Source organism: Phaseolus vulgaris, chromosome 9 (assembly GCF_051622355.1).
Source record: "Phaseolus vulgaris cultivar YP4 chromosome 9, ASM5162235v1, whole genome shotgun sequence".
In the NCBI taxonomy this organism is placed as follows: Eukaryota; Viridiplantae; Streptophyta; class Magnoliopsida; order Fabales; family Fabaceae; genus Phaseolus; species Phaseolus vulgaris.
In genome coordinates, this window is record NC_143506.1 from 29,632,374 (window position 1) to 29,649,305 (window position 16,932).

The 16,932-nt window shown below is 30.3% G+C and overlaps 1 protein-coding gene and 1 pseudogene across 2 annotated transcripts; both read left to right on the forward strand.

Moving 5' to 3' along the window:
- Positions 1 to 2,900: 2,900 nt before the first annotated feature.
- LOC150025251 (uncharacterized) lies at positions 2,901 to 3,620 on the forward strand (annotated as a pseudogene).
- A 4,294-nt stretch (positions 3,621 to 7,914) lies between these two features.
- On the forward strand, positions 7,915 to 11,316 carry LOC137820840 (transcription factor MYB1R1). Of its 2 annotated transcripts, none has more exons than XM_068625121.2 (3): positions 7,915 to 8,299; positions 8,794 to 9,002; positions 10,572 to 11,316. In XM_068625121.2, the coding sequence occupies exons 1-3, from the start codon at positions 7,921 to 7,923 to the stop codon at positions 11,004 to 11,006; spliced, it is 1,023 nt and encodes a 340-aa protein (XP_068481222.1). In that variant the 5' UTR covers positions 7,915 to 7,920; the 3' UTR covers positions 11,007 to 11,316. The 2 variants fall into 2 exon arrangements, with proteins under 2 accessions (XP_068481222.1, XP_068481221.1); XM_068625120.2 differs by having other exon boundaries at positions 7,926 to 8,299; positions 8,794 to 9,017.
- The last annotated feature ends 5,616 nt before the right edge of the window (positions 11,317 to 16,932 follow it).

Here is a 16,932-nt window from a genome sequence, read left to right on the forward strand (position 1 = left end):
TAATTTTATTTTATTATTTTCACTATTTATAATTATATGTTGTTATTAATAGTATAATTAAATATTTTTAAAATTGTTAAATATATTTATGTAATATTTAGTTTTGTATATTGTATATTATGATAAAATATGGGATACCTTTCTGGTCTTTTGGTTAAGATCAAGTGTAGTATCTGGTTAAAAGATCTTAGGATGCCTGATGGATATTCTTCGAACTTGGGTAGATGTGTTGATGTGAACAAGGAAGGGTGTTTGGGATGAAAAGCCATGATTGTCATGTATTCATGGAATTCCTACTTCCCATAGCATTTAGTTCGTTACCAACTCATGTTCTAAATCCCATTATAGAGGTAAGTCATTTTTTCAAAGATTTGTGTTCTACAACACTAAAAAAGGATGACCTTACTAGGATGGAACAAAAGATTCCAATAATTCTTTGTAAGTTGGAAAGAATATTTCCCCTAGCATTTTTTGATTCTATGGAACATCTCCCTGTCCATCTAGCATATGAAGCCAAACTTGGTGGACCTGTCCATTATAGGCGGATGTACCCATTTGAAAGGTAATAATAAGAGTTATTAGTCTTTATTTAATGTGAACTATAATTATTAATCATAACATATTTCTTTGATTATAGATTCATAGGATATGCTAAACGATCAATGAAGAATAAGGCTAGGGTAGAAGGATCTATTTGTGCATCTTATTTGCATCGTGAGACAACTAATTTTTGTTCACACTATTTCAACAACTTCATGTTAAGACCACAACATTGTAGAAATGAAGTCGACATTGAAAGTGAAGGCTTCCATCAATCTTATCTATCTTTGACCAACCTGGACGTCATTCTGGGAGGGAGATCACTGGTTGGTTAACTGTTGAAGAATTGAACTCAGCTCATGTTCATGTTTTGATCAACTATAATGAAGTTAAATCATACCTTGAGTAAGCCTCATGCAATATATTCTTTTAAAACACTATTATTCATTCATTAAATTATTGCTAACCTAATGCATTGACACCTATATATTGACAGCTCTTTCTTACATTCTAATGAAATTTTTGAATCACATGTTTCGACTCGTGTACATGCAGATTTCCCTTTGTGGTTTATGACACAAGTATGTATCTACAAATTCTATACTTTACTTTTTGTTGACTTCTTTAACCATTTCATAAAAAATTAATCACATTCATATATTTATAGGTTCATAAAGACCCTTTAAATGTGAAGAACCAATACCTAAGAGATTTATCACAAATTCCACACTCATGCATGGAGCAACGGAAATAAAACAATAAATAGTGGGGTCCATGTAAAGAGTCTTACAGAAGGAGGTGAGGATGATTTCTACGGTGTGATTCAACACATGTATGAGGTGGAGTACAATTCTTCGACCTCAAATAAGAAAGTTGTATTATTTTACTGTAATTGGTTTGATCCATCAACAAGAGGTACACGAGTGGATTCCAAACATGGTATTGTGGATATTTGAATGGATAGAAGATATGTGCCATTTGATCCTTTTATCATTGCACAGAATGTTCGACAAGTTTATTATGTACCATATCTAACATCACGCAGAGACAAACATGGCTGGTATGTTGCAATCAAAACGAAGCCCAAAGGTTATAGATTCTGGTGATGTAGAAGTTGAAGTGCCATATCAAGTTGATGAAATGTCACATGTTAATGAAATGATTGAAGTTGAAAGGGTTTCAGGATTACAAGATTTAGAGGTTGAGCTTGAATAAGTGGACATAAACAATGTATCATCATTTGAAGACCAGATAGATGAAGAAATAAATGAATGGGAAAAAGACAATGAAGAGGGAGAAGGTGAAGATGAATAAGAAGATGACTTTGACATCTCTAACTCTAAATAGACTTAGGAAGCCAATGTCAACAAATAATATCTATTGTAGGAACTAGTATTGTATTGTTGTTGTTAACATATTGTTTATTACTCCAATTAATCTAATGTCATATTCTTGGTTTATGTTTGTTGATGAAATTTTTGCATGTTTATTTGATTTTTTTTATATTCAACATATTTTTCTACATTGATAAACTTATATTACCTTCATTATCATTTCATGCCATATATATAGATGTCATCAGGAGATTCTGATCAACCATCACCGAGTAACATCAAAAAAAGGGAAAAAAAATTATGTGATAAAATTGTTATCACGATTTAACAATCAAAGTCCATCATCCAGTCAACCCAATACACCTATTCCTTCTTCAAATCATGGATCTACCCCACCAGTAGCAGATGTTATTGCATCAACACCATCTCCATGTTGGTTCTAATGCATCAACCCCACCAGATATTACACCATCCCCATATACAAATCTTGGAGGGACACATTCAACTTCTACAACCAATAACTTAGAGGACGATGTCCTCTCAGCTGATGATCGCCCTCTTATTCAACTTATTGGGGGAGGCTAAGAATATAATACAATTCAATTTATATAATTTACTATTATTGTCTTATAATTTTGACTAACTTTGTTTTGGTATTTAGGTTTTATCCATCAAAAAATTGCATCAAAGACCATCATTGCCACCATTAAGCAACAATTTGGTGAGCTATGGCTAACATGGGAGGCAATCCCAAAGGTTGACCGGGATATATTTTTTCAACGTTTTAAGGTACTTATTTTTTATTCACTTTAAAAATGTTTATATTTTACAATTTGGATTGATGACTCTTGTTGTTTTGCAGAGGAAGGTCACATGGAGGGTTGAGGATGAGGAAAAAATTAAGAAAAATTTCTATTTGAAGGCATCTCACACCTTTCACAAATGTTTAAAGATGTTCGCCAAGAAGGTAAACGACTAGGATGGATTGACAATAACGTTTGGAACAACCTCCTGGAATAGTGGAACATGCATGCGTATCGATCCAAATGCGATACAGCTAAAAAGAATCGTTTGTCCAAAAAAAGTGGATGTCTGCACACTAGAGGATCCATTAGCGTGCATGAACACGCTATTCGTTTGGTATGACTTCCATATAAAATTTTGTATTAATTTAAGATTAATTATTACCTCCTTAATTTATAAAATGTTTTCTTTATAGACAGATGAGTTTGGCCACTCAGTCCATGTTGATGAAGTGTTTCAACAAACACATATACGGAAGAGCATTGAGGATTTTGTAGATGATAGATCGAGGCAGACACATGATAGTTTTTTTTAACTTTTTTTTTCATGTACATTAATTACTATGATAACAAATATTTTTCCTTTTAATAGGAAGATTTTGAAAGTAGATTCTCTCGAGCATTATCTAAGTCACAATCAATGTCTACCTCAATATTTACTCCATTAGATCTTACTGAGGAGGAAACATTGAGAAACTGTTGTTGGTTATAAGCTGTAGGTGGAAGGTACAAGGGACAAGTATATGGGGTTGGATGTGTCGATCGTCAGGACGACTGTGTTGATCGCTACCTACAAGAAACAAAAGCATCTTCTAGTAATAAGAAAGTTGATTCAGAAGAAATTGTTGAACTTAGGTAGCAAATTCAACACATGAATGCTCGGTTTCAATCCTTTCAAGATTTTATGATGCAATATATACCACCTGAAGCAACAACTGCATAACATATTTTTCAACAGCCAAATACCCCGCAACCAACTCAACAAAATGAGATGTAAGATAATAATGAAGTGCAACATGATAGTAATCATGATGAACAACAAAATTCACCTGGTCAAGATTATAATAATTATTAGTTTCTTTAAAACTTTGTAATGACTTGAATTTCCTTTTATTAGATTTTTTGTTTGTTTTAATGAAATACATTTGGATATTTTGAATATTTGAAAATAGTATTGTATTTATGGGCAAGTTTGAATGTTGATGGATATTTGTCTTTAAATGAATTTTGAAAACTAGAATGTTGATGAATATATGCAGGTGTGGAACATCCAGTGCTTTCAAATATTAAAACAACTGCACATTGTTACATAAGAATTTTGCCCGCTGTTACATACAGATTTATCCGTATGCAAGTATGTACAGAGTTACATACAAATTTATCTGTATGTAATTACATACAGATTTATCTTATTCATTTTCAAATGTCAGTACAAGGGAGGGATGGCCTAGGTCTCTTATTTATAACTATATGAGTTTTATGCACACAATGATATAGGGGATGTAGGACTAAAATGTGCAAAGTGCAGTTGCACTTATAATTTTCGTAGATTCCTTGAAACCAAGTCCCACATTGCTTATTTCAAGTTCTTTTCATGTGTTTATAAGCTTAAATGCTCATTAGATGGACGCATAATTGTGTGGACTTGTGGGAGGTTGTGGTTGACTCTCTCTATGCCTCTTCAATTAGGGTCTTGACTTCCATAATAAAGAGGGTTGCATGTTGACTCCTCAAATTGGTTGTTCACTTAGCATAGAAAATCATAGTATGAATATTCATCATTATATGATATTTACTAAAATATTTCAAAATTAATTAAAACATGATTTAACCCCCCGCTTCTTGTAATTTTCCTGCGTTTGATGAATCTTGAATTTTTTTTTTCCATTGAGAAGTAATGTAAGAATAATCTCATAATATCTATTTCAAAAAATAACAAAGCTTTCTTTTTTTTGAAAAACATAGAATTATGTTAGTGAATAAGGGAAAACTTTCTTTTCCAAAGAAGTTTGAACCTATTTTTGAAAAAGTTTGTTATAATCGATTATGTCTTAAGATCATCGATTATATCTAAAACATGTGAAAATATACAAAACAATGGATTAACATTCACATAATTGATTAAATGTAAAATTTGAAAAACAAAATTTTCAAAACATATTGATTATTACTTGACATAATCAATTACTTGTGAGAGTTGAGAAAACATTTTTGAAACCATGTAATCGATTACTTCTTAGTACAACTGGTTATTTGAAAGATTAGTGAAACAAAACTTTGGCTCAAGTATAATCAATTATATATTTATTAAAAATGGAAAAAACAATTCTAAATCAATTTTTTGTTAAATAACATCTTAGAAGGTAGATTATGCTTTACAATTTTATCGTACTACTATAACAAACATTGGAGACAAGAATAATAGGTGCAAACATCATTAAATTATCAAGTTTTGCTATGCTTTGCCAACACTATTAATATTTTATTACATTTCTAAAGCTTTAGTCTTCATGGTGGTGTCCACCACCACAATGATAACAATGTTTATTACGTGTAAAATTTCTTTGCGTTGGTAGTTCTTCGAGAAGGGGGGATGATCTTCTTTGAGTAGTGGTTATTGTTGGACATTTGCATGATAAAGATCAAATGAATTTTGTGCAATCATATGTTGGTATGCTCCATAATTTGAAATGAAGCACTAGAACTACCAACTTCAATATGAAAATTCCCTAAACAAGGAGATCACATGTAAGCATGGGTGAAACAATATTAAAATTTATGCAACAATTTAACATTGTGTTACACTTATGTTTGTCGATCAAGACTATTCTACATAGTTTTCATGTGAATGACATAACAAATCAACTTTTAAAACTAAATAATGCTTGAAACACATTCGGAAAAATGTGTTGAAACATGCTAAAAATATAATAAATAAATCGCTTGAAAGTCATGACAATGGCTCTAAATAAGAATAATCAACACAACAATATTAACACTTTTAAAATTAAAAAAAATATTTACAATAAGTTACAAAAGTATGTGAAATAAATAAAATAACATTTTTAAGATGAAAATTATAATATATAAATAAAATAGAAGTTATGATTATATCTTTAGATACGAATATATTTATCAATCGAAATTATTTTTTATAATTTCATGTCAATAATCACAACAATTCAACAATTCAAAATCGAAAAGTATTATTATCAGCAAGTTAAAATCATAAAGTAACTTTTAAATTATGTTAGAACATGATTTATTTAATTTCTATCTATAATAATAATTAATTATTAGATGTGATCACATTTTTATAATAATTTTAATGATATTTAAATTAATATTTACAACAATTCTTTTCATTTATACATAGATTTTATGTTAAGTAACAAATCCTTCACATAACTAGTAATATATATATATATATATATATATATATATATATATATATATATATATATATATATATGACAATTTATTAGACGAATGAAAATGTTTAATTTAAATAAAGTAAGCTTATTAGAATTATTTTAAAATATCAAAATAAAAATTGTTCTATAACAATTCTATTCTTAGCTCCTTAAAAATAAGAAAAAAAACGAATATAGAAATACACTTCTAAATCTAAAAAAAGCATACAAAGCTAGAAAAATCATACTTCTACATACTTCTAACTCCATGAAAAAAGCATACAAGTGAGAGAAAAAACACACTGCGATATGTTCTTAGTTGTGGTATATATAGTTTAAGAGGAAAATAGTTTAATATTGTTCATGATATAAAGTTATATCTATTTAAAGAGATCTTTCATAGAGCTATTATATAGGTTCAATCTATTTTTTTTTTCTATAACAAGAAGTGGCAATAAATAATATTTGAAGGTTTTGGTGTTAGGAGAAGATTAGAAGAAGATAGTGGCACTTATATTAAAAAAGAAGATCGATCATAATGCTACTTACATAATATCAACGTTGGGCCCAAAAAAATGATAATATATTATTATTATCATGAGGAAAAGAAAACAAATATATCCATGAAATATTCTGAAAAGAAAGGATTCCATAAAGAGACAAGATAAAACACAGGATAACAGCAGATAAAACGGACCACCAACTGCCACGTATTAAACAGCATACAATAACTTTTTTTCTCATAAATGCTATATGGTCTAACATGGGAAAGAAGGAATCCCTCTCTCCACTTTATACTTTTAAATAAATCAATTATATTAAATATGCATCTTCTCAATTACTTTATTTTTAATATTTTTTATCATATAATTGAAAAACTTACTACACCATATCTAACCTTCCATTTCATTACATCTACTTTAATATTAAGTCAATCTTTGCCTTCATTTATTTATCCTTTAAAAAAACTAGACAAATTTTTATATTGGACAAAAAAAGATATTGAAGTACATAAACTAATAAACTAGTAAAATACAATTATTATTTTATCAATGAGACCGAACGACAGACTATAACTTAGTATTAATGTAACAAGATAAATTAAGAAAATAGATGACAAATAAGATAAATTTTTTTAAATTATGATATAACTTAAATACAGTTCATCAATTTGTATTTCATCAATGATAAAATTCATTACAAATTTTATCGATTACATTAATAAAATACGTTTTTATTAATATATTAATCCTATTTAAAGAAAGAACTTACTTAATCGTTAAATAACTTTTTATAAATGTATTTTCGATCGAAAACTAAAAATCAAGAAAGAAAAACACAACAACAACAAAATTATTCAGTCAATAAAAGTTAGTTTCTAAATATCCAATTACAATTATATTATTTTATACATATTGATAATGAATGCAATTACAATTATACTACTTTATGCATATTGATAATGAATGAATGAATTTTAAAATAATTAGCTTAATATGGGACAGCAAAGATTAATTATAATTAGCTGAAACAATCCTTATTAAATTGGTAAAAACATTAAAAAAGAAGCAATAGCATATTAAGAATGGGTCCGCCAGCTAGCTTGACTTTAAGTAATATATCTCTTTTGATTGTTTTTGGGAAAAAAGAAAAGCTAATATAATTTAAGATTAGAGTGAGTAAGAAAAGATAATTAATGATTAAAAAATGTAAAGGGTGTATAGATATGCATTAGATAGATGTACTAAAAAGAATATTTCTAATAATGCGATCATCACAATCAATGATCTAAGCTAGAATTTTGAATTATATGTATATCAAGTACATCACATGATACCTCACATTAAACCTTATTTTAAACATTTCTGTCTCCTCACCACACCTCTTTCTCTCTCTCTTGTATTAATCACTTCCTCACACATTCCCTTCACCAACGCCACAATTCACTTTTCCCTTCCGACCAACGCTAACCGGAAAATGCCTCTCTCCTCCGCTTCCGCCACCCCTCACTCCGCCTCCTCCGCCGAGATCATGCTCTTCGGAGTCAGAGTCGTGGTGGACTCCATGAGGAAGAGCGTCAGCATGAGCAACCTCTCCCAGTACGATCACCCTCGCGATAACGCCAAGGACGACGCCGTCGCCGCTGGCTACGCCTCCGCCGATGATGCTGCTCCCAACAACTCCGGAAAAATCAGGGACCGCAAGCGAGGTCCGACCAACACCTTCTGGAATTCTCTGCCACGCTTTATGATTTATATAAAGAAATAAATACTTTATTACGTGTAATTGATTGTTCACTCCGCCAAAAAAAGTAGATGATTTTTCAGACTATACTTAAATACATTCCTGAGACCTAATACGGAATATTAATTTTTATCGGTGAGAGAATCATATCATATGAGGTATGCTAGTTAATCTAATTTTTGTTTTTAATGTTAGGTTTGTTAATTATATTATAGAATATGAATGTTTATATCCGTAATTAATGTCGATTTTAAATACTGAGATTTAATTAGCTATTATTGGTACCAAATGTTAATTTTGATCGGAGAGAGGATCTATGTTAGTTAATGCAAGTTTTATTTATTTATTTTGTTTCATGTTGAATGTAAGGTTTTTGTTGTAGGATGAATATGAATATATATGATTATTGGTTTGTTGCATTAAGAGAGTGTTGCTTGTCTATGTTTGGGGTATGATCAGGGATTCCATGGACGGAGGAAGAGCACAAGCTGTTCTTGGTTGGGTTGCAGAAAGTGGGGAAAGGTGACTGGAGAGGAATCTCAAGGAACTATGTCAAGACACGGACTCCAACTCAAGTTGCTAGCCATGCTCAAAAGTACTTTCTCCGCCGTACCAACCTCAATCGCCGTCGCCGTAGATCCAGCCTCTTCGACATCACCACCGATTCGGTAAGTTGTGTTCAGGTAAAGTTTGATGTTAATTTTGTACATAAAATTAGGTGCTCTGAGTCAACGCGTTTTTAATTTATGTTTGGTAGTGGGATTGAAATTTTAGCGTGCTTTCTTTTGCCGTGTTAGGGAAAACAAAGTATAGAAGCCACATGAAAAGGGGAAGAAAAAAAAAGTTACCACTATTCAGTTTAAGTTGGGTTTGTTTGATTGGTGGTTTATTCTTTAAAAAAAAAAATATTTTGAAAATTTGTTTATCTCTTAAGTCTACTTAAAGCGTTTGATCCTTAAACAGTTCCGTGTTTTTCTGTTTTAATTTTAGCAGGGAGATTGTAGTCTTATTTTCGCTCTGTTTCAATTCAAAACTTCGAAATCCTCTGGAAAGATCGGAACTTTTCGTGCAGTTGTTTGTAAAAACGGGAAATGGAATAAAAAATGCTTTATGAAACAAAAAGAAACTTGTGCCATTGGTTATGTATCTTATCTTTAGTTAATTAATCAATTAGTACACTCCTTTGGTTGTTGAAGAGAAACTCCAACCGAACAGAATCACGTGATTTCAGGCTTTATAGCCCCAGAGGTTAACTATTTTGAACTTGGAGAACCGAGAAAGAAAATGTTACTTTAGTACCAATCGTTCAGTTTCCATACTTTGGTACGGGAGGAAGACTTATATATTTGGATAAGAAAGAAAAGAAAAGAAAAAGTACAAGGAAAGAAAAGGGAATATATAGAAGAAAGAAAGAGCAAATTAACGAGTGAAAATTGATGGAAAAATTTAAATTAAATTGTTTTTTACTGAAAAAAAATTATAAATATAAAACAAGAGAATTGCATACTTATCATTTTAGTCTTATAGATTTAAATTAAATTGTTTATTATAATTTTTTTTCTCAACTTAATGCAATTCCTCTACTTTTGGTCCTTTATTCGAATATTCAAGTTTTTATTTGATTTCTTTTCACATTTTTTTTCTCTGTTTATTTAAATATGTGAAGTGTTAATCGAATTGTTTTTGGTTTCTTATTCAAATATTTGATTTTTTTTATCACCAATTATTCAAATATGTAAAGTATTAATGAAGATGCATATTAGAATATGTCTAAAATTATAAGTTTTCCTTCATTATTAGAATAACCGTGTAAGTTATTTGAAATTTCTACGTTGTTATTTGAGTATCTTCACTTAAAAGTGGACGAGATTAGACCATTCATGGAAAGAGAGAGGCAGAAAGGTAAATAGATGTTATTAATTATTATATTATTTATTTTGTTTGTTAACTTTCTATCCTTTCTTCTCAGTTTGGAAAAGAAACAAAGAGTATCTTGATCAAAATGTTTTCGTTGCAAATTAACACAAACGGAAAAAAGAGAAGAATAAAAAAAAGAACTGTGTAAATCATCACAGATTTAATTTCGTCCGTGCTTAATCAATAAAAACAAAAATAGGCTTATTATCCAGTACTTAATTGGCTGCTATATTACTGTCAGATCAATAATTCATTACCGTTTTAGGGTATGACAGCAACTTGAGAAATTTGTAATGATCTTATTCATTTTTGTGTGTCAGGTCTCTACAACCCCGATGGAGGAAGGACAGATACAGCATCAAGATAACGTGTCTCTTGTGCATCCCATGTACCCTGTTACCCCTGAAGGAAGCAACATGAACGGATTTTCAATGATGCCTATGTATTCTAAGGATATTGGTTCTGGAATTATGTCAGCTCCAGCTGGGAATCCAATGAAAATACTTACTTTGGGACAAGGAAACGTGGAACAGAATGGGCCTAGTACTAAGCTATTTTCTACAGCCCATATTGTTCCAGATCATAGAGGCTCCACAGCGTCTGATATCACTGCCAGTTTAAGTTCAGTTGATCCACCAACACTGTCTCTCGGGTTATCTTTGTCATCTAGTCAAAGACAAACATCATCAATACATTCAGCTTTTCATTCACTGTCGTGTTTCAACAGTGGAGATAGCGTCATAAGCGTTGCTTAGAAAGATAACATACATCTGTGGCCCAATCTAGAGCAGCTTTGGATTCACACAGATGTTTATCTCAAATCTCCTTTCTCTTTTCGTGGGAGAAGGATAAAAGATGTTAAAGGAAAAGGAAGATGAATTAGAGAAGGCAAGGTAATAAGTGACCAAATTGATCCTTCTATTCCTTGTACAGACCCTGGAAAAGGTCCTGTCATGGTTTTGTTTATTGTTTATTTGCTCTTTTTATGTTTGTAGTTACTAGAACTGAAAATAACTAAGCACTTCCTGTTAGTTTTTAATGAATATAAATCTGGACTATACCAAAGAAGGATTTCTAGCCCTTTTGGGGAGGAATTATACAGATGAGTTTGATGGTTGCCACTGTATGTCATATCCTTGGCAAGTTGACTCAATTTTGTTTTGATTGGTGAATAAATAACCCAGTTTACTCCTGCAATTATGCTATATGACTGTTGCAGTAGTGTCAGATCTGTCTGCTCAACAAGTCTTGAAATTGGCAATTGCATTATACCTGTGTTAGTCCACGACAACCACAGTTTCCATTGTTCTTCACTGGTCAGGAAACATGAAATGTTAGTTGCCCAACATGACTTGTATTGTTGGTCCTACAGTTCCTATGCATTTCTAGTGATAGTGGTTGCAACTTGCAAGCACCTTCGGGGCCAGGTTGTCAATTCAGTTATTGAACAAAAAAAGTGTCCTACATGTTAAGCACCTAAAAATAATCATTTTTTTTTAGTTAGGATCAAACGTAGTAGGTTTTGTGATGATCCTTTGAGACTTTTCTTTTTATTTTAAAGTGTCGAGATGTTAGATCCAATGTGATTTTTTTTTGTTTTTGTTAAGGTAACGCTATCTTTGAAAGGAAGAGACCAAGGGCGTGTTGACCGAAAATAATGTTTTGTTCATATCAGACTTCGTAGTGGATGAACCTACAGTCAAACTAAGTTAATGTTTAATATGTGAAGCACTTGCATCTTATGTATGATCTATTACATGATTAATTTATTTCTTAATCTTGCGTTTGAATAAAAAATTCATAATTTCTTAAACTAGATTAATATTATTTAAAGTGTTTTATTATTTAAATGTTTTGTACAAATAAGGTATTCAAATTTATTGAATTTTTTTTTGATAAAATATTTTAATTATCACTAAATGTAAAAAAATATTAAAGTATTAAACGATTATTAATAATTCAAAAATATTAATATTAATGATTTTTTTGTTATTCAAATTTATTGATTTTTTTGGATAAAATATTTTAATTATCACTAAATGAAAAAGTATTTAAATATTAAATAATTAATAATAATAATAATAAAAAATATTAATGATTTTTAGTTTATGCTATTTTTCAGTTAAAATTCATCAAAATTATTCCAAATGTAGTTGTTTTAATCTCTAATAAATTTTAATATTTAAGTTTGTGTGACCTTTTTTAGCACTCAACAACAACATATAACCCTTTTATATATATTATCAACATCTAAACATACTATTTTTTCCTTATTTATGTTTGATTCATATAAGAATTGTTCAATATACATTACCTATTTATGTATTTTGTTATTGACTTTTCAAATATTGAAGGATCCATGATTATTATGGATCACAGCTCTTTGGAAGATAATATTGACAATTTTGAAAAACTCTAATAAGAACATAAAACTTGTATATCATAGGTAGAGTTTATTTGACTATCCTTCAATTTTCACTAAAGTAGGTTATGAAGAATCACATTATATCTTAAATAATTTGGTGAAGTTATGTAATGCTAAAATGGGTGCATTGATAAAGTGTTCTTTAAGAATTTGAAATGGATCCTCCTAATCATTACTCTAATGAAACATTACATCTATCTTCACTATTTCATTCAAGAAAGAGATCAATTGTGCTAAAATCTTTTACAAATCTTCTATAAAAGCTAACCAACCCATGAAAACTCCTTACTTAACTAATATTTGTAGGAGTTGGTCATTCTTTAATTTCTTTTATCTTCTCATTATCCACTTAAACTCTCTTAAAGCTTGCAACAAACCCTAGAAATATTACATGATCTATCCAAAATATGTATTTATCTTTATTAGCAAACAATGTTTCTTTCCTAAAGGTTTCAAGTACATTTCTATATGATGCACATGCTCAACTATATATCAAAATATATTATAAACTTGTCTATGGAAGGGCGAAGTACATGATGTAATGACCTCATGAATGTGCTTGGTGCATTGTGAAGCCAAAAGGCATGACAAACCACTAATATAATTTAAACTTTGTTTTGAAAGCGGTTTTCCATTCATCTTCTTCTTTAATCCTTATTTGATCATATCCATTTTTCAAATCAATCTTAGAAAACATGTAAGCAATAAATCAAGCAAGTCATCAGTTTTTAGAATTGAGGTGTCTATATTTGATTGTAATATTGTTGATGACACGACAATCCATGCACATATGTCAACTACCATCCTTTTTAGAGACAAACACTTATCTTATATCTTACATCCATCTATTTTTAATCAATCCTTTCCACTTGATTTTGAATTTCTTTTGGATCTTTTCAATTAGTTCTATAAGTTTGCCTATTAATTTGGCAAAGAAGAACTAGAGATAAAGTTAATTTGATGTTATATTTCTCTTAGAGGTTGTACCCCTTTGGAGGGTCATGGAAAACATCACCAAATTCTTCTAAGACAACATTCAAGCTTGGAGAATTAATAGAAAATTTGAAAGAAAAATAAGGGGAAGAAATTAAAACTTGAAGAATTTGGATAAGCTATAAATACTTCTTTTTTTTTGCAACCAATACCCTTTTAACTTCCCTTGAGAAATTAAATAGTTCTTTTTTTTCTTCTTTAGGTGCTTGTTTTTTTCCTTTCTACTACTTTCTTTCTGGTTCCATTTTTAGTTGGTCTTCATTAACCTTTTTAGAGGATAAAGGTTCTAATGTGACTTTGTACCCTTTAAACTCAAAAGAAATTTTGTTGGTAATGCGTCATGAAATTTTCTCTAACATATTGCCAAGGTCTACAAGAGAATATGATAAGTGCATGAATAAGGGGGAATTTAGAATAGTTACAAATAATTAAATGTTTAAAAAATAGAATGTCATTTTGATTGTAAATTTTAAAAAATTGAAATTTCATTTCATTTTCTTTCTTTGTAAAAATAGGTGCAATTAGCAATTTTTGTTATCTTTTAGGCCCAAATAAATTAGGGTGAGAATAATAGGAAATAAATAAGCAATGATGAACTTGAACCCCATCAAATCCATATGGGAGCTTCTAATTTGTTGTCAAAAGGTAGTTAACACACTTGCGAAGGGAGCAAGGAAAACATGATCAAACATGAGAAGCATGCTCTCAATTTTGGACCAACGGAAGTATTTCTTTTAATTATTTTATTTGAATTTTGAAATTCAAATTTTTCCTATAATGACTTGTAAATTTTGTCAACTACTCAAGACACTAAGTTAAATTTGCATTTCATTTTTTAAACATTTGAATTTTATTTAAGTTTAACTTAGGTAACACTCTTGACTAAAAGTAACCACTCATTCTTCTTTGTAAAATTATTTTGATTATATTGAACAATATGTTACAATATTTAATTTTCTATTGTAAATTATTGGGCTTTGTTTCTTTGGCCCAACTTTCCTTTTCTATTTTAGTTAGGTCTTAATCTTTCTCTTGTATATACACCATGTATTTTACTCTTTAATATACAAGTGAATAAAAGTTTATTTTATATTTAGTTTTCTCTACCAGTAGGGTTTATCAAAACCTTTTTTTTCATTACGATTACGTACAATTACGTACACTACATTAAAACATCACATCAGGCAAGGAATATTCATCATCTTCATTTACTGTAATATGGTATCAGAGCCATTTCGAGCCTATCCTAGCGAGTGTTTGTGTTGGGCCTATCGTGCCACCCGCTATCGGGCCGCTATCGGACCACCCAAAATATATAGTCCCACGCACGAGTTGGCAGTCTCGGCGTGAGGGGGGTGTTGGAGATCCCACATCGACTAGAGATTAGAGCCTTTCATTGTATATAAGTGGGTGCAAACCTCAACCCTATGAGCCAGTTTTATGGGGTTGAGTTAGGCTTAAAGTCCATTCTTTAATACAATAGTTGAAATTTTAGAGCATTTTCTAGATTGTCTTTGATAAAAAGAGTTCTCCTTTTCTTAGTCTTATCATTGTTCATAGGATCAAGTGACAACTAATTTCATCAGTTATAGAAGCGTCTTCAAGTGGTGCAGTTTCATCCATCAATCCATAAGTTATCTCTTCCATTCTTTTTTTGTATCCTTATTATTGTTGAAATATACTTGTTTGGATAGATGATAAGTATACTTCACTCATAAACGATAAACCTTAAGACTTTCATGGTACATGTCAAATATATATATTATGTTTGTAAAGGATGTTAATCTCTTTGTTTCTTTCAAGAGGATCTCACCAGTGTCCACATCAAAATCTCTTGAAGAATGTGCTTAAAGTTGTTCCACACAAACAACTTTTATATAAAGGTAGAATGATAGTTCTACTAAGTCATCTAGTTATCAAATCCTATGCTTTATGTGAAAGAGGAAATAAGTTACCTATCCTAGGTCTCGCAAGTCATATCGCGTATGAAAAGAGCTGCACAAAGAAGCCACACACATTTAATGACACATTAAGAATATGTCTATGTGCTTGAGCATGGTTATACACAAGACGAAGAAGATCAAGGGTGAATAACCTCACAATAGCTTCAAAGGAATTTGCAACAAATATTTTCTTCTTTATGTAAAGAAGATCTCTATGAAGAAGAAAGTTAACGAAAATCTTACAACAAGAATGGGAACAAACTCTTGTAATCTTAAGAAATCCTTAGCCTTCTGTTTGTGAGCAAGAACACTATTTGTGTTCGTAGCAACCTAAAAGTCATCATCTTGTATTCATCTTTGGAAGTTAATTCTCTTTTAGTGACTAAAACGTGTGATCATTTAGATAACGTCATTTTTTTTATCAAATTGTTTTAGCCATGAGTGGATGAGTCCAAATAATATTTATTTTTTAGCCACTCGTGGCTGGGTCCAAAGAATACTTGCTTAACTAGGAGTGACTATTTCCAAAGAATACATTTTACTAGCAAAAAGTGGTTATGTCCAAATAATACTTAACACTTGTTATTTAGCGTGAAGCGGTTGTGTTTAAATAATACTTGTATTGTAACTTGCAACATTAATCTACATTAGTGGAATCAATATAATAAAAATATTTTGTTTAATTCTCTCCAATCCCTTATGTCTTTATATTGCATGTTATTTATTTGCATCTAATCGAAGAAGGAGAACTTTCCAAAAATAACTTTTAAAAAGCATTTTTAATAGTTTGTCTATCGTATTGTAGTTGTGTCTATCAAGCTTTGTCAAACACATCTTTTTAGAAAAACAACTTCACAATGCATTTGTCCAACTTAAACTAAATTGAATACCTATTTTTAAAAATAAATAAATATTTTACTTTTCATTATATGTTTTTTTATCTCTTGTTATTTATTTTTCTATTTTCATTGACTTTTTTTATGTATTTCTTAAGGTGTGAAATTGGTGTTTGGTTACTCGACTTGAGCCCACTAACCCGAATCGTCCTACATTGAGTTCTAAAGAGTAACTAAACAATAAAAACCCAATAAGCAACATTGATAAACGAGGGAAGAACCTTGACATTCTTCACACTCACTCATCATCAGGTACGATTCATAAATCCATTGTTGATGGCATGCAATGCTACATTTTGTATAATTAAGAAAAATTATCTTGCTATTTTGCAAAGAGAAAAGAGATGGACTTTGAGCCTCCACCAGACATATACATTTCAGAGCAATGGTGAGAGGTTGCAGAGTCCATTGCATATAGTTCAAT

Coding starts and splice junctions, on each gene's coding strand:
- LOC137820840 (XM_068625121.2), top strand. CDS start 7,921: ATGATACCTCACATTAAACCTTATTTTAAACATTTCTGTCTCCTCACC. Junction 8,300..8,793: donor AATCAGGGACCGCAAGCGAG/GTCCGACCAACA, acceptor GGGTATGATCAG/GGATTCCATGGACGGAGGAA. Junction 9,003..10,571: donor TCGACATCACCACCGATTCG/GTAAGTTGTGTT, acceptor TTTGTGTGTCAG/GTCTCTACAACCCCGATGGA.